Genomic DNA, 24,370 nt, shown 5'->3' on the forward strand with positions numbered 1-24,370 from the left:
GTCAAGAAATGTGTGAATCGTAACATGTGTTTCGTTTCTGTGTCTTACCGGTTCCTGGAAAGCCCAAAAGAGCGGCCCGTGAACAGGAAACCAGTTTATGGCATTCTGAAGGGGAGGAGTTACACAATTAAGGATGTGTGGATTAAAATGTCTTGTATATGTATACTTTGATGAATTATTAGGGAGGGAAGCCTTTGGTTAAAGGAGAACTTCATTATGGGTGTGACTTGTGAGGCTGAAAGTCTATGTGAAGTGTGAAATGTACCGTTTAACAAATGGAGTGTTATGATTGGTCCGTTTGAATACTAGGGGAGGGGGCCAAGGGTATAAAAGAGTAGTGGAAATGTCTGAATGGAGGGACGGGTGTTTGTTGGAACAGTAGCCAACTATTTAGGTTTTTTCTTTAGTTTTCTGTTATGTCCTGAGTTGTACTTTAAATAAGTTTTCTTTTGTTTAGTTTTTTTCCTGGGTTCAACTTGCCCATTTATTTGATAGTTTGCTTTGGTTTTTGCTATGTCTGTTTGAAACTTGTGGATCCCAAGAATAAAAAAAAGGACTTTCCATGGACTTTTCCTGGAGTTTTGCCACTTCTTTTGCTGTCAGTTAGCCATTGCATCGACCATCTTACCACACACATCCATTCAGTTCACCTCACCAGCAATTTACGAAACGAAAACGTAAATTGGAAGCCTACATGTACCCATTGTGTTATTTACGTATTATTACCTTACTTACCTGGTCCAACGAGATGGAGTGGATTCCCTGAGGTGCAGATCACACACATTTCTAAGATGAGGAGTGACAACAGTAAAATGAAGAAAAACAGAGAGAGGGAGAAACAGAATGCAAATGTTTGTTTGGAGAGGTTTTGGATCATTAATGTCACAATTAATGTCATTAATGTCACGGTAGATGTTGTTTGAGTCGAGTCTGCCTACAGTTAGTTTCAGTAAGACTGTTTTTATTCAGCAAAGATACATTAAATTCATTGAAAGTGACAGACGGGACATTTATAATGTTACAAAAAGTTAATTTTCCAAAGAAATGCTGTTCTTTTGAACTTTCTGTATAAAATGGATCACGGTTTTAACAAAAATATTAAGCAGTACAGCCGTTTTTTAATAAAAGAAATGTTTCTCGAAGTCAGGTTAGACTGATTTCTGAAGGTTCACGTGACACTAAAGACACAAGAATAAATTACATTTATTTTTAATTGTAATAAAATAAAATGAAATGGAATATAATATTTTAACTGTTGAAATATAATATTCTAATTGTATTTTTGAGCAAATAAATGCAGTCTTGGTAAACATAATCAATAACATTCCAAAAGTCTTACTGACCCCAAACGTTAAATGGTATTTTATTTCACTGAACGGTTTAAATCAACCAAGAATCAGTAGTTTTCCTCTAAAATAAACCAGCAGGAAGCCAAGAGTAGCTCAAGGGCATTTGACAGGATAAAAAAAAAAAAAACATGAGCGTGAATGGAAAATGGAAAACCAAAGACAGAAACAAAGAAAGGGCAAGAGAAAGTCTGTTCTCCTGTGCCCTGTTTACTCACTTTTTGTTCATCTCAAGTCCGCCAGAAAGAGCAAACAGTGGTGTGAATAGATGAATTTGAAATACAAAACGTGCAAACAACTTCCTGTTCTCATTCAGATCAGTGATGGACCGGCCCGTCTGCTAGGGGCCACTGCACACTATTAGGATTCAGTAGTCTGCTGATCATAAATGATCACTCTCGCCAGGGACAGGAGATGCTCCTGATGACTGTTCAATCAAGCATCTCCAGTCTATTTATTAGCGATGTTTGCTAAGGCAAGCACACTTTGCAATTGCCCATTCTTAGGATTAAGGATTTGAACAATGCCCTAACCCAGTGCTTCTCAAAAAGAGGGCTTCAGTAAACTTCTAAGAGGGCCAATCATTAATTTATATAAATAAAATAAAAAAATTAAACATATTAAAAACACAAGATTATATAACTCCCTCTTTACCACCTCTTTACATCATTCGATGTTGGCAAAATAATAATAATCAAAAATCAATAATAAAAATTGCTTTTGAAACGTGAAACGTTTAGTCACTGTGAACTTCTGTATTGTGACATTTAGCTGTTTAAACTTGCAGTACTTCTCAATGACCAGAAGAGAGCAGTAGATCGCCACATCTCAATGTTGATAAAACGACTTAATACATTGCTAGCCAATGAAAGAAACTGTTTTGATCACCAAACCACTCTCTCTCTCTATATCTCTCTCTCTCTCTCTCTCTCTCTCTCTCTCTCTGTGTGTGTGTGTGTGTGTGTGGTGGGCTTGGAATTTCAGGAATCTTGGGTCTTCAGGATAGTTTCCATGTCAGCTCCACCCTGATAAGTTAAGGTTTTGCCAAGAATCTCTGCACATCAGGAGGTTAGTTTGTTTGTGCTGCAACAATACAGACCTCCTAGGCTCAGCTGTAAAGAGATGCACAGTATGCAAATGCAAATGCAGCAACATTGGGGGAGGCATTTGTTTTTTTCTCTTCTTGCTCTTCTACAAGACCTGTATCAGTTTGGTTTCTGTAAAGGCACAATAGGATCAGGATCTAGACTTTAAACCGTGATTCTTCTCAACCTTTTGACTACAAGACCCTCCTGGTTGAAAACAAATGGACTAGAGAACCTAATTTAATACACATTACTGATTATGAATTACTTCCAGTACATTTTAAAATATAATAAGAGGAAATACAAACAATGATCATCATGGGAATAACTGGAGTTTATTACTTTTTTTTCTTTTTTTTTTTAAATGTAGCTGTGTACAGAAAGGTAGAGGTAGGTTTAACTTTTGAACCTTAAAAAAACGAACTAATAATAGTGCTTTTGTTCCATTAAACAACATGTAAGCACCAGAGACACAAATAATTCACTTCCACATACAGTGCAAATCATCACAGTCTTCTCAAAGGGTGATTGTCAACACAGTAATATACAAGGCTTGCATAAGGAAAAAGGACCTCTTTGCTTTTCCAACTCTGAAACAACAGGAACACAGATGATTTCACATTTGTGCAGGTACAGGGCAGCATCCCATGAGTAGCAAAAAAAGTTACAATGAAACCAGTTATAAATGTTATATAATACAAAAGGCTCATATGGTTTATCCATAACACTGTTTTGTTTTCAAGGAATAAAAAATCCTGGAAACATAAATGCATCAATACAATGTAACATATTGCAGGTCTACTGATTGGTGTAGCCAGTTGCATTTTCAAGGTGCTGTCTGGAATAATGATAAAAATGAACTGAACATTTACAGAAGTGAAAGCGGCTTCATATGAACAGAAAAAATAACATTAAAACTACTTGTTTATAAAAAAAATAAATAAAAAAAAAACTCTAACTCTTAAGCCGTAACTGTGTTTTCATATATGAAAATTCCCTCATACATACATCCCTTAATATTTATTGTCTGAACTGCCTTCAGATCTGTCCGTCCTTCACATTCCGGATAGTTGAATAACACATTTTTGCATAATTTAAAGGCTGTTTATGTCAGTGTCAATTAGTGGAACTGCAGAATTAAAATGTTTAACAGTTAAAAAAAAAGAAAAGAAAGAAAAAGACAATGCAAATGACAAACATTGTATTGTACACAGATATATAGTGCTATACAGTATCAATAGGGTTGAACACATAAAAGATTACTTGTACAAAAACCTAGCAAAAATATATCATCATGGGAAAAAGGCAGTGGGATTAAGCTCATGATTAAATTGTAGCAAAGAGTTTATAACAGAGCACAAATTTATCTTTGCACCTTTCTTAAGAACTCCTTTCCAGCGTTTTCACTGAGAGAATTTGGAGATGAAGGCGTCCTGACTGCTGGAGCGTTTGTAGCCGGATGAAGAACTGAAGTAGGTCTCACCATCAGTGCTGATGTCATCATCGTCGTCATCATCAACATCATCATCGGCAATCAGGACTGGTGCCGAGTTGTTCTTACGCCTTGTGGATTAACAAATAATTCGCCATTTTTAGTCAGGTTAAGGAATGTGAGTACACAGGTGCATCTCAATAAATTAGAATGTCGTGGAAAAGTTCGTTTATTTCAGTAATTCAACTCAAATTGTGAAACTCGTGTATTAAATATTTTCAATGCACACAGACTGAAGTAGTTTAAAGTCTTTGGTTCTTTTAATTGATTTTAGCTCACATTTAACAAAAACCCACCAGTTCATTTATCTCAGTAGCGTTCGAATGCTTACCTCATCTCACTGCGCAGTGCTTTGAGCTGACTCTGGAGTTGTTCGTTGGCCTCCTGCTGCTCCTCCAGGTCTCTCTGCAGTTTCTTCTTGTTGTGTTCCAGTCGGTCGATCTCCTCCTCCGCCTCATCCATCTGCCTCTTCAGAGCCTTCAGACGCAGGTTCAGCTACACACACACACACACACACACACACACACACACACACACACACACACAGCACCACATCAGATAAGGGCTACACATCACAACACGCCTAAAAGGACCCATTAAATATCATTTCCAAAAGGTTGTTTTCCTCTCTGAGGAGCAATGTTTACTGACCTGATCTTTCTGATCCTGCAGTGAATGCTGCTCTTCCTCCACTTGCATCATCATTTCCTTCACTTTGCGCTCTAGACGACGATTCGCCAGCTGCAGGTTACCCCGTTCCCTGTATTAATCAAGTTAGTTTTTTAATACCAGACATTTTACACAAATCCAAATGATGTGATGTGTAGGACACACTAAATGCATTGGTTTTCTCATTTACTTCTCCTCTGCTTCCAGTCTCTCCTCCAGTTCCTGTATCCGGTTCTCCAGCTGGGGCACTGATCCTTCTTTATTAGGCTTGTGAGATCCCTCCAGATATGCAATCCTGCTCTTTAGATCCTTATTCTTAACACACAAAAGGAAAAGGAATGTATAAATATATATAGAGTTACAGGTGCAGAGTTTTGCTAGTTGGAGAGGTCAGGTTGGTTTAAGGTATCGATCAGAGTCAGACGCGTTTGTTTTTTACCTGTCTCTCCAGGGACATCTTGTCACACTCCACTTCCTGTCTGCTGGCTCGTTCCTGCATCAGCTCGTTCCTCATCTGCTCCAACTGTCACACGAACACAGCGACACAAACCTTAACGCACCACACCGACAACAACAAAACACTCCTCCCGAACTAAAAACATGCCAGTGTGTGAAGACTTCTTGTCCATTTACATTTTGCTTCACACCATTGCTAAAAGCAGCCCTGAAAGGCCGTAATATCATTATTTGTTGGATGACAATTTCAATATTTTTCATATAATCAAAATAATTCACTTTATGACAGTATTTTCACACACAATACCAAAAATATACCATTAAAAAGGATTAGCAAAGACATATTTACAAAGATTATAGAATAAGATCTGGGCTAATGCAGCAGGGGACTGCTTACATCTTGGGGTTGACAGAGGGGAACATTTATGTACCCCTTCAAATTGAATAAGGTTGTGTCTAGCACAAATAGAAGATCCATGAATTCTATGTATAGCCTCATTCCATTCCTCGTCCGTCAGGCAGATATTAAGATCCAGTTGCCAGGAATCTCTTTGTGCAGTTACAAAAGTGGATAAAAATAAAGTTTTGTATATGAGCCAGAGCCGGTTCCTCGTTGTTCCAGTTCATCAGGAAAAAGTTGATCCAAAGGGTTTTGTTATTTCAAAGATAAGACACGGTTATCTTATTTAAATGAGCAAAAAAGATTTACAAATGTAAATCGGTATAGTTTATAAATATTTAGGGCTCGTATTCATTTTAATTAAATTGATCCTACCAATCAATGAAATAGGGAGCTTGGACAGTTTTTCAAGGGATATCCTAGTTTTTTTTTTTATTTTATTATTATTTTTTTTTTATATAGCTCAGAATAATCTTTGCTTCACGATTAATATGAAATAATTCACTCTTAAGAGAGGTTGAGTTTATACCCCGAAATGCGACTGACACACTCAAGTCAAGTATAGTCCTAGTCAAGTATAAATAGAAGCAAGTCATCTGTATAGAGGAAAAGTTTGTGGTCTCGGTCCCCCCTTGATATACCCTGGATATCTGAGGTTGACCTCAGCAAAATGGCTAGAGGTTCAATCGCCATTGCAAATAATAAAGGGGATAGAGGGCAACCGTGTCTAGCTCCCCATAATGAAGGAATTTCTCAGGGTTTATTTGAAATAACATTATAAATGTCTTTACAGTCACTTTTGGTCAATTAAATGCATCTTTACGTAGTTTTACATTTCTAAAGGATTTTCTAGCTTGAATTGAAATATTAAAAAATCATAGTTGTATAAGACTTGGAGCAATTACATCAATTTGTAGATATTCACTCTCTTTTTTTCATTAGTTAAACAATTTAAAATGTTCACATTTTTCAATAATTTCTCCAAACCAAAAATATTTCTCATGGACATCAGTCTTTCAAAGCATGAGATGCACAAAAGATGTTCAAAATGTAGAAAGAACTTGCCTTCAGACAGTGAAGATAGATGTAGAAGAAGGGACACAAATGGAAAAGGAGAAATAGCCATCGATAGAGAGATGGCGGCTGCTGCCAGGCGCTAAGAGTGGATGATATTTTATGCCAATTAGCGCATGACAGCGGGGCTCAGGGATGAGGGATGGGCCCTGCAGGGCGCTGCGTCAGCAGAGCAGAAAACACACTCAAACTAATCAAAGCACGAGAGCGATACAGACAGAGAGAGAAAGAGAGAGCATGTGAGCAAAGAGCGGGAGATTACTCTCATTTAGACAGCCGCTCGTGCACCTGCTGCCTTGGACGCAGCTGTGCCCAACCTGACACCAACCCCCCTCTGTTACTCCACAGAGCCCTCTACTGTTTCCACAGACACTCACCTCGGCCGGAGTCTAACACTATTGTGTCATCATATTCTCCTCGATTCTCTATTTCCAGACAATTAAAAAAAGCTCACACGCTCCGCTCCTTATTAATCTATTAATCACATCTTCAGCTCTGATCTAGATCTGTCACTTTTTAAGGAGTCTAAATGTGGTTCGTCAGGTGCAATCGGATCAAACAATAAACAAGGAAAAAAAAATTGGGCTACATGTGAAAAAAGTTTTAAAAAGGTCAGAGGTCCTACCAAATGATGCATGATCCTACAATGACTCGATTCAAAAAATAAACCTCTGCACATAAAAGTTTGGTCTTGCTTCCATAAAAAGCAATGTACCAACACTTCAAGTCCCTGACATTGTAGAACCAGACCTTGTTCCTCAGGAAACATGCGTCATTGTTTCCTAAGTTTGCAAAATGTTCCCTTTACTGGGATTGTCTGTCAGGAAGAAAGAATTCTCTTCTGCGATTCTACATGTTTTGCTAAAATGCGGTGTAGCTGAGTAAGCTTTGCTTCTGGCCAGCTTGAGATGCATGGCCACTTGCATATTATGTCCGAAGTGGAGCTTTAGAGAATGCTCTAACTTGATGCCAGAAATTCGGACAGGCACTCTTTCACCAAGAGGCAGGCTGCCAAAGAGAACAATTACGCAAGCACAGTCTCTCACACTCCATCCTTCTCTTGCTCTGGTGTGAATTAACTCTGAATCTCAAGTGCAACTTTTCAAAGAAGAACCCAACAGCTGAATTCCATCACTTGTATTTCACCAAAATTGAAAAAGTGTGGGGCTTGTAACAAAGTTCTCATAGAGAAGGACATCTTCAAGACACAACATTTTGAGTGGCGTAGAAATTATTTGAAAATTGTGCATTTCTCCAGTTTGAAATGTAAATATAACAAAAATCCAGTAGACCGTACAAAAAAAAGACACCAGCTTTATAACAATCTCATATGCAAACTTGCCAAAAGCATGGAGAAATTTGACAATACTGTTTTTCATGATTTTAAAACCTTTTAAACAAAAGCCTTATTCAAATTAGTTTATTAGACAAATAAATTATGTACGAATTTTATCACAAACTATATTTTGACCATTTAAATGGATGAGCTAGGCGAGATTATGAGGAAAAGGTACATTTACGTGAGAACTTCTTCAATACTATTTAAAAAGCATCCCAGGATGCACCACCTGAAGAGAGGCATCTGGGATATGACCCGTAATCTAAACTTTAAAGAATCTAAAACATAAGATAGTCTTGTTCACTTAATAATTCCCATATTTCCATATAGTTTCAATGATTTCACTATTGATTATGGTCAAATATTCATAATAAAATGCGAGTGTGTCAAAAGGATGTCACCTGTTCTCTTCCCCGGTCCATTCTCTCCAACAGCAAGTCTCCATTCTGTCTCTCCTCCTCCAGCTCCAGCTGGACTGCAGACAGACGGTCCTGTTAATGGACAAAAACAGTTTGCACATTATAACAAATTCACATTATAATGTAGTCAACAGTTCAATAAAAGGAAGACATGTCTTTATTCGTGCTGCACCTCCAAGACTTTGACTTGTCTGGTTTTGTCATTTGAATGGGCTTTGGTCTGAGTCTCCACCTCCAGTTCGAAAACCTTCTGCTCCAGGTCCTTCACTCTCTGCAGCGCTTCATCTCGGTCTCTCTGACACTGCCGCAGATCCTCCTGCACACGAGCCAGCTGAAAACACAATCAAATCTTAGTCTCGGAGACTAACACACTTACATCCAGTCGGATGGCTGTGAACAGGCCTAATAAGAAAGATTTTTCACATTTTAAGCACTGATTTTGGGAGAAAACGTGAACTCTGTAGTGGATTTTGATTCAGTAAAAACATGTACAGTACTCGTATTGGTATCTGAAAGCGTAATTAAATTAGCCAATTAACATACAGAAGCTGTGAAAAGATTACTGTTCAATAATGGGGTTGGAAAGACTGAGATTTTTAGAAGCAGTCTTTTATGCTCATCAAGACTGCATTTATTTGAAAAAACAAAAAAACGACAACGAATATTATTTAATATTATGATATTACAAATAACTGTTTTCTATATTTTAAAATGTAATTTATTCCTGTGACAGTACAGCTGAATTTTCAGCAGCCGTTATTCCAGTTTTCAGTGTCACATCATCCTACAATGCTGAAAACAGTTGTGTTGCCTAATATTATTGTGGAAGCCACTTTTTTTTTTCTGGGATTTTTTGGTGAAAAGAAGGTTTAAAATCTTACTGACCCAAAACTTTTGATCCATAGTGTAAGTGAAGAGGGAGTTATATAATATTTTATATATCCTGCAACCCTACAGTGGACAAGCGGTGTGATAAAATTATGAAAAGATTCATATAAAAACATAATATAAAACATCTGCCATTTAATTTTGTCCCTTTAAACTCCAATACCATTATATCTGTCCCATGGTACATGTGTGAAATGAACCTTTCTTGAACCTGATTTCAACACTTTGTTGTCCTGTTCCTGCAGTTACATTTTCGGCCACAAGGTGCTGCCTTCGTCAAGAGTTACTTCTAAACACATCAAACGAACTCTTCAACACGAACAAGTGAATTTGAGCTTTACGTGTCATTTTTAAGAGAAGACTGTGTAATAATAGATATTCAGGAAAGAAGGATAAAATGTGTGTCCTGCATGTAAGAAGCATACAGCTTGAATGGGTGTGATTTGGTTTAATAGCAGAGAGCTGCATGTAGCTCCAGAGGAAACAGCTGTGTGTCTGAGGTCATGCTCTGTATGAGGAGAGGGTGTCAGAGAGGAGAACATGTGTAAGAAGGAATTCTGGGAGGATGAGGAGTCAGTGGGTCATCGCTCAGACCCCACAGGAACACGCATCCTTCTCTTCCTTCACACACAGCTGCTCAACGGAGCATGTCTCACTCTTCTATCTCTTATCTTCTTTTAACTGTTTGTTTTTCTTTGTATCTTTCTTCCGGACAATCTGTTCCCTTATCCACTCATGAACAGATATTTCACAGTCAGTGAGCGCTAAAAGTGGGCCAGATTACACCCTTGTTCTCAGCTCATAAAGTGTAAATGAATTTGGGGGGGTTGGGGGACAGACCAACAATGCCTGATTCTCAAATCAAACAATAACATTCTTCAAATGCCACAGTACTGACAAGGGTTAAAGCGCATAACAGCAGAGGTCAAAGGTTAGTCCCACTTGGGGTTGCTGAGTAAATAAACTAAAGGGTTGGAAAGAGACTGCATTATTTTGCTGAAGTGATTGAAAAATCTGATCTGCCAAAAGAATGTCGGCCGATGATTAATGGTGGCGGGGAACATTCCAGAGGTTTATTTAACACTGAGAGAGCGGTTATGGTGATATTCATCTCCACAGAGAAAGAGATCAACTCGAAGTTATGCAAATAATGTTCAACTCGGCATTTGATTGAGTTTACATTTACAAATATCTCTCTAGCCCACTGTTATGCTTCTTCAGAAACACACAGTACATCATTTTTAAGAAATGCCAGCTTCACTTTGGCTAGACAAACTTCCCATATTTACATGATTTTTTTGTGCTGTTGGATAAATAAAGCATGAACTCTGACAATAAGGGCTTCTCTGTGTTTCACTTTCAAATGTTTACCTCAGATGATCCTACCAATAAAATGTGATTTTCCTAACTGTATTCCAGACTGCACAATATAACTTTTTTGGACAGTTATCATGGTAATGCCACACTTTTGGACATATTTAGGTGTTTTGTAGCACTAAGTATCACAGGGTACACACCCATTCATACCAAGGACAAGAACTATAAAGATAATTATAAAAAAAATAAAAAAAAATCATTCTAACTCTATGAGAATAGGGAAGACCACACCTGTTATGATTTTACAATTGATAACGGCACAGAGAAATAATATCGTTGGAATCACTTTCAGAACTTTTTCTTTTCAAGCAGATAAACAATAAATACAGTGATAACAAATCAGAACTTAAAAGAGCGCAAACATTTAAAGCGGCAGGCAAAATAACTGCAGCGTGTGCTTAATACACAGAATGATATTGTGGGTAGATGTGGATGCTAACACATTTATGGTTACAGTTTTATAGTTATTGTTCTTGGTGTGAATGGGCCATAATAAAACAGTTGCAGCTCAGACCAGCTGGTTCTTTTGTTTTTATACTTGGCTTCAAGTTGGCATTTTTCTAAAAACCTTTTGATATAACGGCCCTCCTCCACCCACCTCCTCCTGAAGGGTCTTGGCGGTAAGACGTGATTTCTCCAGCTCCAGTCCTCCCTCTTGCAGCTGTTTCTGAAGCTCTGCCATTTCCCTCCGGTTCTTGTCCTTATACATGTCTATCTGCTCCTGCAGCTCCTGAGTTGAGCTCTGAGACGCCTCCACTATCTCATACATCTATACAGACAGAAAGAGATACTGAAAAACCAGTAGGAGATTTCTGACTAAACTTAGTAATAAGCTTATTAGGACATGATTAAAAAAATCACTCTGGTCTTCTCTCACCTCCCGTTGCAGTTTCTCCATGGTCCGGTCCAGCAGCCTCCTCTCATCTTCAATCTCATTCTTGGTGTTTTTAAACTGCTCTTTCTGACTCCTCTCCTCCTTTAGTCGCTCCTGCAGCTCATGGTGCTCTCGATTCAGTGTGGTCAAGTTTCTCTATGGATGGGAATGTGTCATTTAACACAGTCGAACATGACTTCCTTTAGGCCAATTACTGAAATAGGGAAGCTGCTCTGAACGATAGTTTTAAGACAATGTGACCTAAAAGCAACACATTATACATATCTGAAGCTGAAAAAAAGACATTATCATTCAGGAACTTGACGGTTTCATCTCTAATTTTGTTCTTTTCAACAGTAGTTGTATACACAGAAGAACAAATTCATATCTCAACCAAACTCTTAGCTCCAGTCAAAAACTCAGGTTTCCCAGGTCTCACCTGCACATCCTCTAGACGAGTGCTGAGAGCCCGGTTTGCACGGGTCATTTCCTCTTCCTCTTCCCTGACCTCAGCAAGAGACTCCTCCAACTGCCTTTTCTCTTTCTAGCCACAAACAAACACATTATAGATGTTTTACAACTGTGTTACTGCAATTCTAGACACAGATTGAGCCTCTACTCCAGAATAAAGGGTTTCCTTGGAGTAGCAAATAAAAATCTAAGTTTCTTTTTCAGACAATCACAGAGAGGGCAGAAGGTACCTCCAGACGGACAGTTCTCTCCCCCAGCCTGCTCTCCTGTAGCTTGGCTTCATCAATGATGCGGTTGAGTTTGGCAACCTCATTCTCCAGCTCCTGTGCCCTCCTGCGCAGCCTCTCCACCTCCTGAGACAGACGGCCTGTCTGGCCCTCGGATGCCTTCCGTGCTGCCTCCACTTCTTCCTTCTCCTTACTGGCTGTAACATTGTTCTAGAGAGAGAGGACAAAACAGAAAAATTTTAAATGTTATCTCGAAAACCCACAGTTTCAGTCAGGCTCCAAATTGAACACTACATACAGGAAAAGCTGGCTTTGGTGTGAAATAAAAATGACCGTTATGTATCCCAACACTGGGATCTTCTCAAGAAAACGCCTTGGTCATTTAGGTTTATTTAGCTCTTGGGGTCAGTCAAATTTGAGTCTCACGCTCACCCAGGCCATATTTACTTGACCAAAAAAATAGAATAACACTAATTTTGTGAAATATAATTACAAATTTAAATAACCTTTTCATTTTTATTTAAAATTTGTCTCTTCGGTGTCACAAGATCCATCAGATATTATTCTAATATACTGATGTGGTGCTCGAGAAACATTTCTTATTATTATCAGCATGAAATGAAAACAGTTGTGCTGGTTCATATTCATGTTCTGGATTCTCTGATAATTAGGATGTAAATTTATAGAATTAAATAAAAATCTTCTGTAACATTATAAATGCCTTTACTGTCACTTTTAATCAATTTATTGTGTCATTTTGAACAGTAGTGTATATGTAATATTTCCACATTGAATCATCACAAATTCATTAAAAATATATACTGCCCCATGACAATTAAGTTATTTAATTTACAAAAATAACGCAAAATACAGCTTTGTTAGCCAGTTATAAATATTTAGATGATCAGTTTACCTACTAGTGAATTTATTAATATTAGAAGCTGGTTTAAAGTTCAATTTTAGACACTAGTGCTGGAGTTGAAGTACACATCAATGAACTCCTAGCACAATGTGTCTAATGGAAAAGTGAGTGTGGGACAATAGGCCTCTGACCTTTGACATCACCTTAAATGATGTGGGACAATATAAAACAACACTTTATTAGTGCTGTCCATTTAAAGCCAGCTAAGCATGTCTCCTTCAGTTTCTCAATGACTCAACCTGACAAGTTACATTTTTTCCTGATTCTTAAAGCCTTTGGACGAGTTATGGGTTCAGCAGCGGTCTCAGAACGTGAGCAAATTCCTTAATTAGTCTGTGCTCTGTTGGTGGCCGCGTCTTTGTCTGGTTTGGGCTTTTGCTCAACCACTTTTACAGACTGCTTGTCATTCTTCTTCGCCAAGTTTTATGAATAAGGGAGCTTCTGTACATGTAAAATTCATTGGGTCATTCCAAACTCATTCTGCTAGTTAGACAGCTATTGACAAGGACACCTAAAAACCCCGTAGAGAACTCGTGATGTTTGCAGCTAACAAACTGAGAGAGCTGTCATGCAACGAAAGACTCTTTATCCTGTTGACGACAACTCAATGTTTACACACAACACGGATGGCCCCAGAACTGGATGAGCAGGTCGTTCGTTTGCTATGCATGAGGGAATGTTGCCTAACTGGTTTAACCAACCACTGTGAGCTACTGTGGACAAAGACCATTTTTAGCTAAACGAGAAGCTACTACTGAGAAAAATGTATTCTGTCTGATAAATACTAGCTGTAGACGACAGTATATTTTCTGCAAATTTCTAAAGTGCATTTTAAAATTCACAAAACTAAATGCCTTGGGTATATCAGGTCTAAACAGTCTTACCTATTACCTATAATCTTGATCTGTGAAATACCCTGTGGTCAACAAACATCTGGACGATGACACACAGCTGTTTGTGTGTGTGTTTTAAAGTCATCTCAAGCCTAACACAGCAGTGACTCATTAGTCTGTCTCATAGACTCATGACAATTCTGCTTACAGTTTAATGTCCTAAAGCCCCTCTATGATTCTCTCCCGCTCTCATTAACCAGAACACCACCCAAAATAACCACGGACATCCACCCCAAAACAGCCGAACCATCCCTAAACTACAGCAGCCAGAAGGTCCCTTGTTAATATGTACAGAGCAAAAGACAACATTCTCTATAGCTACAAAACTAGCACAGAAGATAACAAAGGTCGACAAAGTTTAGTGAGGAAATTGTAAATATCGCTGCTTTTGTCTTGAAAACTAGGGCATCACATAAGGCGTCTTATCATGATGTCGGTGTCCTTCAGAGAAGGTTACAATGGTTTTGTTGCAATATCCTTTTCCTTTTACTTGGAGTGAGCAATTTTACCGCTGATAAACTACAGGACACGAGTTTGGTCCTGAGAAACTGTTGCATTGGGGAAACTGACGAAACTCTTGTTTGTATTTAACGAACATTCACACATTCTCTTTCCCTCCATGCCCCAGTTCCCGCAGTCAGGTCTTTGAAGAACAGAAAGAGAGAGAAATAAAGGGCCGAGCGGAGCAATGTTTCTGTGCTTCTTTTCTTGACAGAGGCATTACAAAGACTGAGAGATCTGAGAAAGCAGTGTGCTCTGAATGGGGCTCTAGCCTGCTCAGGCTGTTTATGTATAGTTGGGCATTAACCAGCATTGTGAGAGTTTACAAAGCTCAAGCATAACAATGGCAGGAGAATCACAATCAGTTCATGAACTCCAAGCAAAGACACCGAGTGTCCTCATGCCCTGTGGTCCTAAATCTTCACAGCATCGATTATTGCCTAAACCATTAGTGAAACTAACAATTTCTGCCTGAAGCCATCCCAAATTCACCATGATTTTCTCCTTCACATGCAGAACAGTTTTTCCAAAGAGCTAAACCTCTCTAATCCACTCTAAAATCATTCAGGTTTGCATGTCACATCTGTAATCTGAAGGGGTACAACATAATCTTAAATCCATCCAGGAAGCCATGCAAAATTGAATCCCAGGTCAACCCCGACTATCATCCTCACACCATTTTTGCATATACTGCTCTAGAGGCAACGTAATTTCTCTTACACTCACAATTAATGTAATTATATACACTGTAATTCTATACATACATTTCAATACATATTGAAATATATTAAAATAAGTAGAAGTTGGAAAAAAAGTTATCTACTGGCCTTATACACCAATAAAATTTAAAGACTTGCTAGCTGTTTTAAAAAAATAACTGTTTACTTATATGTTCGTTGGTGCATCCCAACACACAACACTTTTAATGGTTCTTTGGCGCTGACACTGTACCTCCAGCAGCTACAGCAAGAGAACAGTAATGGCGGACCGCAGCTTCTCACTCAGGGCTGTGGATATGCTAATAGGGCAGAGACCGTCACAAATGGACGGGACTTTCACCGACTATGTCGCCATAGTCTGGAACTGCTTGTGTAGAGAGAATGATTAGGGTTTATTAATTAGAAAACAATGAGTGAGTGGATTTTTTATGGAGTGAGTTTTGGTTCTTTATTACATGCGAGAAAATAAAAGATCTGAGAGAAAAAAAAAGTTTGAGAGAAAAAGTTATCACACTGATAGCAAAAAAACATTTCATGAGAGAAAAAAGAATATTTGAGAGAAAAAGTTTTCATGCCAATAGCAAAAAATAATTATATTTGAGACTAAAAAAAGGTTTGAGAGAAAGTATTTTTTCATAAAACATAAAAAAATATACATTTGAATTTTTTTTAATTATTTCTGAGAAAAAAAATCTCTCTCAAAATACTTTGAAAAAAACTCTCAAATATATATTTTTTGCTATCAGAGTGAAAATATTTTCTCTAAAAAAAAAAAGTGTTTCTCTCGAAACGCTTTTCTTTGCTCTTGATGCAATTTCTTGCTCTCGTGTCAGGATTTTGCTTTCACTGTGAGAATTGTGTCATGGGCGGGGCCACGTTCCTATTGGCCAGTCGGGTGAGCATCGTCTTGTCTTGGGAGTCGAACTGAATCATTACACCATTGTTCGGTTCACCTGCATAGATGCAACTTCTGCCTTATGGCTAGTTAAGTTGAGCAGTGAGCACGGACACTCCAATGTTTGGGCAAGATGATGACACACAGCTGGCTGAGCAAGTTCAGTATCACTGAAGATTAAACATTAAAAAATAGCACTCATATTCATGAATGAATGTGTATTATATTATTTGCTTGCTAATCGCTAGTAAAGCTAACCAGCCATCATGCTAGGTAAACTTGCAAACTCACCTGGTTTATACTATGTTTAAATCAAATGCCAAATTAATGTTTTGATTTAGATAGTTTCACGCCTTATTTAGTGAGTAGTGAGCAGTGATTGATATACCGTTTGAAAGTGTCCCACCTAGTTTTGTTAAAAATAGTCTTTGTATGGTTGTTGCACTACATGTTTAGCTACACTGCATGTATAGCTCACAAACTCAGCTACACGGGGCTTATTCTAAATATTTTTTACCATCTAGCCGAGGTCTAGAGCTGACAAGGTAAATTGCAGGTCTAGGACTAACTCTTACATTAGCAACCCACAAATATGTTTGTGCCTGTACTTTCATGGTAATTATTTTTTTATTTTAAATCTTTCAAACGGTATATCAATCACTGTCTAACGTTAGCTAGTTGTAGGGTTGCCACCTTCCATGCATACTAACGTTAGTTGAAAGTTGTACGGGAGGTTGTAAGAACAAGCAGTTACTCTTCAGGTGCTTTGAGGCTAGCAAGTGCAAAGGTAGAAACTAGCTCACTACTCACTAAATAAGGCGTGAAACTATCTAAATCAAAACATTAATTTGGCATTTGATTTAAACATAGTATAAACCAGGTGAGTTTGCAAGTTTACCTAGCATGATGGCTGGTTAGCTTTACTAGCGATTAGCAAGCAAATAATATAATACACATTCATTCATGAATATGAGTGCTATTTCTTAATGTTTAATCTCCAGTGATACTGAACTTGCTCAGCCAGCTGTGTGTCATCATCTTGCCCAAACATTGGAGTGTCCGTGCTCACTGCTCAACTTAACTAGTCATAAGGCAGAGGCGGCATCTATGCAGGTGAACCGAACAATGGTGTAATGATTCAGTTCGACTCCCAAGACAAGACGATGCTCACCCGACTGGCCAATAGGAACGTGGCCCCGCCCATGACACAATTCTCACAGTGAAAGCAAAATCCTGACACGAGAGCAAGAAATTGCATCAAGAGCAAAGAAAAGCGTTTCGAGAGAAACACTTTTTTTTTTAGAGAAAATATTTTCACACTGATAGCAAAAAATATATATTTGAGAGTTTTTTTCAAAGTATTTTGAGAGAGATTTTTTTTCTCAGAAATAATTTTAAAAATTTAAAATGTATATTTTTTTTATGTTCTATGAGAAAATACTTTCTCTCAAAACATTTTTTAATCTCAAATATTATTATTTTTTGCTATTGGCATGAAAACATTTTCTCTCAAATATTCTTTTTTCTCTCATGAAATGTTTTTTTGCTATCAGTGTGATAACTTTTTCTCTCAAACTTTTTTTTTTCTCTCAGATCTTTTATTTTCTCGCATGTAATAAAGAACCAAAACTCACTCCATAATTTTTACCATTATAGGCAGGTTGTTTTCACACACTGTGGCCAATGTTCAAACACCTTATATAAAAGTGATTTTTTTTTTTGCATTCTATGGCACTTTTAACTTGTGCCTCAGCATGTGTAAGCAGTGATTTCATCCACCTCAAAGAAAACAACCAAGCTTGTGTCCTCACCGCGAGAGCCAAGCCCAATTAGTCATCTATTCGTATGGTCAACTTTTCAATGTGACCTCTGTTTACATGCCAGACGCTTTTCTCAATAAAAGCGCTGTGACTCGACAGAAAGATAAGAATACAAAACCATAGAAACATAAGCGACAGGTCATCCAGGGTACTTGAAACTTTATCAGCCAAGCAGAAAGTTTTCAGCTTTTGAATACCACTCCAGCTCCAAACAACACCGGGTCTATTCCTGCATCCAAGTGGTATATGTTACAATAGCCTCGCTCCTAAACAAAGAGCACATAGACACAAATGTGGCGAAGCAGGACGACGGGCGAGAGGTGCTTAAGGTGGAAATGAAAAAGTGCTGCTTGAAAAGCACTGATTTCTTTCCAGCTGCAGAAAACATTTTCTGTGAATGAACAAGGTATTGTAAATGGCAAGCAGGGGTTAAAATGCACACAGATTTCAAACAGATGTCTAAAAGAGCAAATTAAATCTTGTGCACGTCTTCCCCATATTTCATGACCAAGCATTTGTAGAGCTGGTTTACCCGGTTTACAAGGTTTTCAATCTTAGGACACATTACACTACAAATGTGGTCACATGCATTTCTGGAGATCAGATCCCAAAGCTTTTTGGGATTTGTTTACTCTCGCCTCGCATCTTAATATGCCTTCTTCACTATGCCAAAACTACCCATGAAATCATTGAGAACAGTTGTTGTAATTGTAAATAGTTGGGAACAGTGATGTGGAAGATTTAATGGGTCACATAAATGCAAACCAGGCAGATCTGACAAATGATGTAAAAACCAGGTGCAAGCAGGGCTTCGGTTGATATCCTTCAGCTTCGATGTACTCTTCATATATAAATGTTTCAATGTTAATTTTCTTTATTGCAATTACAACAGATATGAGAAGCATGTTGGGCAAATAACTTTCCCAGCCACACTTGACACTGACATACACATTGTGTGATATGAGACTGGGTGTGATAGTAACTTAAATCAACTCAGCACTTGTTTTCTATACACAAAGACACATCTGTAATGTTCGTTTAAGGTAGTGGCATGTAACTGCCATCATGCTGTTTTTAAAAGCACAGCCAAGATGTCTGGATTCAGTTGGAGCCTGGGCTAAATCCTTAGCTTTGTGCTTCTGTGTTTAATCTCATAAAGGCGGGAGCACAGAGAGTCGGACCCCCTCTGCTGAGCTCATGGTGGGAGGTTTGTAGAGTTTCAGGGCACTACACTTCATCTGACAGCAGGGGACTTTGGCTCTGTGGGACAGTGAGAACAATGGCAGAAGAATCCAGGCCAAAACTGGAGAGGGTTCAGTCTGTAGTGAGGACCCTGCCGTGGCCTACTTATATGCCAAGTATGCGTCACGCATGAGGGCTGCTGTTTATATAGACTATGAACTGTCACAGAAATCGCTTACAATCATCGTCACTGTCAATCAAGACACTGTAAGGAAAACAACTGAGCTTGTTTCTATTAGGCTGAAGGGTGAGATGTAGATGCACATAATCTCTTTAAAGCTTCTATTTGTTTTCATATGGCTGTTCTTCACTTTTTTTTTCATTCTTTAATTTTCAATGTTACACATCCCTTTGTCCCTCTATCAGGTCCTACACTTCCTCTCTTCCCACTCTGACATCCAGCTGAATCACCACAGAGCAGGCCCGAACAGTTTGCTATCATCACCTGAGGAAACACACCACGTCCTGTGAGACTGTCGCTCCCCAAACAGCCCCAAAACGACCGTTAGAGCTCTATATCAGCCACAGCCCACAAAACAAACAAATACAGCACAGTAACAGCGCTGCACTCAAATACACCAAAAGCTACACATTCTGATGCCAACAACCAATGCAAGATCTGGTTTGGATTTTCAGTAGTGGTGGACTGAGAGGAGTTGCTCATATGAGTGGCTGTAGGGTAGACCACCGAGACATTTACCTTCAGAACTTACATTCTTTTTTTGAGAAATTAATATTTTTTATTCAACAAAGACAGATTAAAGGTAAAGTTCACCCAAAAATGAAAGTTCTGTCATTAATTATCTTTCTGGGGCTTGAAGGTGTCAGTTGTATTGCTGTCTATGCAGAGTCATAAAGCTCTCGAATTTCATCAAAAATATCTTAATTATTTCTTATGGGTTTAAAACTACATGAGGGTCAGTAATAAAGGGCAGCATTTTTATTTTGAAGGTGAACTAACATTTTAACTTTCTTTTCATCATATAATCCTGAGAACAAATACTTCACTGGGAGAAAAATATTAAACAGCAAAACTTTCAACATTTATAATAAGAAATGTTTATTGAGCACCAAAACGATTTCTGAAGGATCATGTGACACTGAATACTGGAGTAATGGATGCTGAAAATTCAGCTTCGCTAACACAGGGGAAAATTACATTTTAAATTATTTTAAAATAAAAGACATTTTAAAAACTCTTTTAAACTCTAATAATGATAATTCACAATATTACAGTTTTTACTCTATTTTTTATAAAATACAAATACATTAAAATCATAATTAATTAAATATTATAATCTTACTTTTTAGTCCAAACTTTTGAATGGCAGCATACAGACTACTGCCTAGCATCTTTAAATATAAGAAATATTTAAAGGCACCTTAAGTAAACAATAGCATAATTATGATTAAGTATCTCTCATTATACACCAATTTAAAACTAGTTGTAATTATTATGCTCCATTATGAAGTACGTAACACTTGAAAACTATTAACCCATTGTCTCTCAACAAATATAATATAACATATGATATAATAAAACTGCTTTAATTTTACGTATTAGTTTTTTCTGGTAGAGTCAGATATAACTAGCCTGACTACGTCAGACTTCCTACTTCCGCTCAATTTCATTTCGCTTCTGTACTCAGTCTGATACAGCGTCAGAGCTTTTTGTTTGCCACCGGTCTGGAAACAGCCGGGCCAATCAACGAACAGAGGGCGGGCTGAGAGCCGTGACGTAGATGCGTAGATTAACATCATCATGTGTTTACAACAGGTTTACAGTAGAAGTTCAATCATAGATTTGAGTTCGATGCATGATGTCTGTGCTTCGATGCGGCTGTACAGGCACATAACATACGTCATAACTAAACGTATCTGATTGGCTTACGGGTAACTAATGATTTTAAACTTCAGACAAGCGCCCCCTAGCGAGAGAGAAAACACTTCTCTATTATGCCATTCCAGACTCTGTCTACGAAGCAAAGTGAAGTAGCAGAGTCTGGTATTACCAGGCTAAGATATAACGTGTTTGAAGTCAAAAATTAGCTAATCAACTGGAAACTTTAATGAAATAAAATGCTTTTTATGGATAGGACTTTTTTTTTATTCAGTCAATGGAAATTTTTATTTAACAACTAACAATACAATTGTGCTCCGACGGAGAAGAGGAGGAGCTGCATTTGTGTTTGTCGCCATGTTGTCGAAACGCTGTTATTTTCATCTCAGAGTCCAACCATCTTTGTTTGGCCTTCCCAGGAATGCTGTACTTGGAGATTAATGGTTAAAAATTATAATCCACATGTAAAACTATGTGCAGCACATTTTGCTGAGGACAGCTTCCTCAATCTCAATCAGTTTAATGCTGGATTCGCACAAAGATTATTCTTGAAAGATGGAGCAGTTTCCTCTTTGTCTGGAGAAGGTGTTGTTTATGGACCACAACCGGTAAGTGTATTTTATTATTTAAGTTGGTGAGTTTATTACACAAAGGGCAACGCTGTTTAGCTTTGTTAACTAGATGTTAGGGCTGTGCAAAAAAAATGTAATGCGATTTTCATGCGCATCTCGTCAGTAAAAACGCTCCTGTGATTATAAGTACATCTCCAGCACATGCTCCTGCCCACTTGCTTCTCAAAACTAGTCCAAAACTAGCCCAATCGTGTTTCCAGGAGGGCAGCGTGCTGTAAGCTGCTGTCGAATCACAACACAGGAACCGCTGGCCCAATCAGAACTCGTTACGTACTTCTGAAGGAGGGACTTTATAGAACAAGGAAGTCATCCACTCGTTTTTATGACAGTGAAAACAGCGGTATACAGATATGTGAATTGTGTGAGAAATACTGTGTTTTTTTACACGCGAAACATAAACACATGTTATATTGCACACTGTAAACACAATAAAAGCTTCAAAAAAGCAAGAAAAATGGGATCTTTAATTTAAAAACTAGAGATATAATACAACTTTCTTGACAGTAAATGAGCTGCAGTCAAAACAGTTGTATAAACACATTAAATACAATAATAATAATACAAAAAAAACTCCATTCACAAAGCCGCCGTTATAGAGTTTGAAACTAATACGGCAGCAGTGAAACTTTTTGTAATGTTCACTGATATTAATGGAATAATCTCAAAATGGAAATAACTGGCTGATATAACGGTCCATAACTGACCCGATTCATAATAGTGAGGGTCTGGCTTTGGTAAAAGAATCCAGTCCCGAATAAGAAAATAGAGAAAGCTATTGGAGCAGGGAGAGAATCCCTTCGATCTCTTGCTGAGATGGGGGACACTGTGAGCCCCAACTTCCCTTTCTGTTTCCCCTCGTACTATTAGGGCAGAGCAATACCTTTATTATGCAGCCATACAAACGGACAGAAACAAACACCACTCTGCATCTACATTGCTGGTAAAAAGCCTTGTAGAAATATCCACATAAAGTTTACTCAGAAACCTGATATCAGTAATCTGAACTAATGCAAACTTTAGAGAATACCTCATGGGGGAAAACAAAAACAAACTAACCTTTTTGGATAAAACTCTCCTCATTGTGTCATCCGTAAGACCCCCATGTCTGCACAGTGACCCACTTATTGGCCACAATTCCCCCAGCCATTTGCATATGAAACAAACCCATCATTCATTTTCAAAGAAAGAGAAAGAAACCAGCTAACCACCCCATCAGAGCCTCATTAGATTCGTGATGGCTTGCCGCTGATATTAAGCAGCGCTAAACTCCATTTAGTGCTTCACCCTTCAGTGTTCCTCCACATGGGACCTTCCTATCAACACTAACACCACGTGCACGGCAATACTTATTGAGCCTGATGGCTTGGTCGCTGGCTAAAATATCCAGAAAGACATAATCAGTCTCTCTGTCAGCTTCTCAAAGATCCAAGGATAAAACCATCCACTATTCTCCCAACATGCAGCTATTTCGAAAAGAAGCACAGTGAGTTCTGCAGCAGGTTTATTATGGCACCGGCCCAAGACACTTTGCCTGTTTACTCTCTTAAAATACAACTAAACTGAGACAACAATGGCCTCCTCTGGACAGGAAGCTCCTTTGTTGCAAAAAGGAAGTGAGCTAAGAGGCAGGCTAAAGGAGTTCCACCCGCCTGTGGGCACCATTCTGTCCTCAGACTGCCTCTTTCACTCTTTCTCTTCACATTTGTTTTATTCCGTAACTAAATACGCCTCTCATGCTGCTCTAACAGTATGTGTGTCTTCAGTGTTTGGGGATTTTGTCATCTGTTTTGCCCTCATCCGAATAAAATCATCACGATCAACTATTAGAGTTTGCTAAAATCACTTTTTTATGAAAACTGATGACAAGGCTGAAGGTGAAAATAGTCCCATACTTTTTCAAAACATGAAATCATAATTTGACAATATTTTTTAACTTTTTTTGCATCATTTTAAAAAATATGAAATGGGTGTGTCTTAACACTAAATCTGTTAAAAATACTTTAAACTTCGTATTTCCTTTGTTACATGGCACTTGACAGGAAATGATAGGGAAATAGAGAGGGAATGGGTTCAGGAAATGTTTACATGGTTTCTAACATCACACAGACCTCACATTTATTTGTGAGTTGTTTCAGTTCAAAATGTAAAAAGGCAGATATAAATCACCTGTTTAGCTTCCTCCACAGCCATCTGCAGCTTACGGATCTCCTTTTCATACTGCTCCCTAAGTTTATCCACTTCCTGATCATGAGTGGCCACCTCCTCTTTCAGAGCCCCTTTGAGAGCGGTCAGCTCCCTCTCACGCCTCCTCAACAGCTCCTCCTGCTCCTCTTTGGCTAGAAGGAGCTCCTGGAGATCTAGCTTCAATTGCATGAAGTCCTAGAGAGGACAGGAGAGTTCTATCAGTTTCAAGTCTTAATTAGTTTGAATATGCAAATGCTGGATCTGTCATGGTACAGATTACTGATGTATAAAATTTGCATGGTTTCTGTGAAATTTTATGCGCCTCAACAGAAGTTAGACTATTGTTCAAAAGTTTGGGATGATTTGGGGTTTTGGGATGAGAAATCTGTTATTCTTATTTAATATGTCCTTGTTGAAGAAAAGTATAAATAATGTACCTCCATCATGGCCTCTTTGTCTGTGCTGTCTGTTTGAGATTGTTTGGCTTCATCCAGCTCATCGTGCATCTCTGAGAGCTGGTCTTGTAGGTCCCGGATCTCAGTCTGGTACTGCTCTTTCTCCATTTTCACCTGGTAGAGTCTGAAATACACATGAATACACTCAGA

General features: G+C 38.3%; 1 protein-coding gene across 1 annotated transcript in view; it reads right to left on the reverse strand.

Annotated features, from left to right (window-relative positions):
* Nucleotides 1-2,747: 2,747 nt before the first annotated feature.
* Nucleotides 2,748-24,370, reverse strand: part of LOC128017751 (cingulin-like protein 1) — a 35,263-nt gene continuing 13,640 nt past the window's right edge. Inside the window, exons 7-19 of the mRNA XM_052603234.1 lie at nt 24,203-24,344; nt 23,748-23,960; nt 12,121-12,327; nt 11,859-11,963; nt 11,423-11,575; nt 11,144-11,314; nt 8,453-8,611; nt 8,263-8,352; nt 5,032-5,115; nt 4,783-4,907; nt 4,575-4,683; nt 4,255-4,418; nt 2,748-3,994 (exon numbers count right to left, since the gene is read on the reverse strand). Coding sequence (XP_052459194.1) covers nt 3,835-3,994; nt 4,255-4,418; nt 4,575-4,683; nt 4,783-4,907; nt 5,032-5,115; nt 8,263-8,352; nt 8,453-8,611; nt 11,144-11,314; nt 11,423-11,575; nt 11,859-11,963; nt 12,121-12,327; nt 23,748-23,960; nt 24,203-24,344 — 1,882 coding nt within the window. The 3' untranslated portion in view covers nt 2,748-3,834. The remainder of the gene's footprint in view (nt 3,995-4,254; nt 4,419-4,574; nt 4,684-4,782; nt 4,908-5,031; nt 5,116-8,262; nt 8,353-8,452; nt 8,612-11,143; nt 11,315-11,422; nt 11,576-11,858; nt 11,964-12,120; nt 12,328-23,747; nt 23,961-24,202; nt 24,345-24,370) is intronic.

This window comes from Carassius gibelio, chromosome A7, assembly GCF_023724105.1.
Source record: "Carassius gibelio isolate Cgi1373 ecotype wild population from Czech Republic chromosome A7, carGib1.2-hapl.c, whole genome shotgun sequence".
In the NCBI taxonomy this organism is placed as follows: domain Eukaryota; kingdom Metazoa; phylum Chordata; class Actinopteri; order Cypriniformes; family Cyprinidae; genus Carassius; species Carassius gibelio.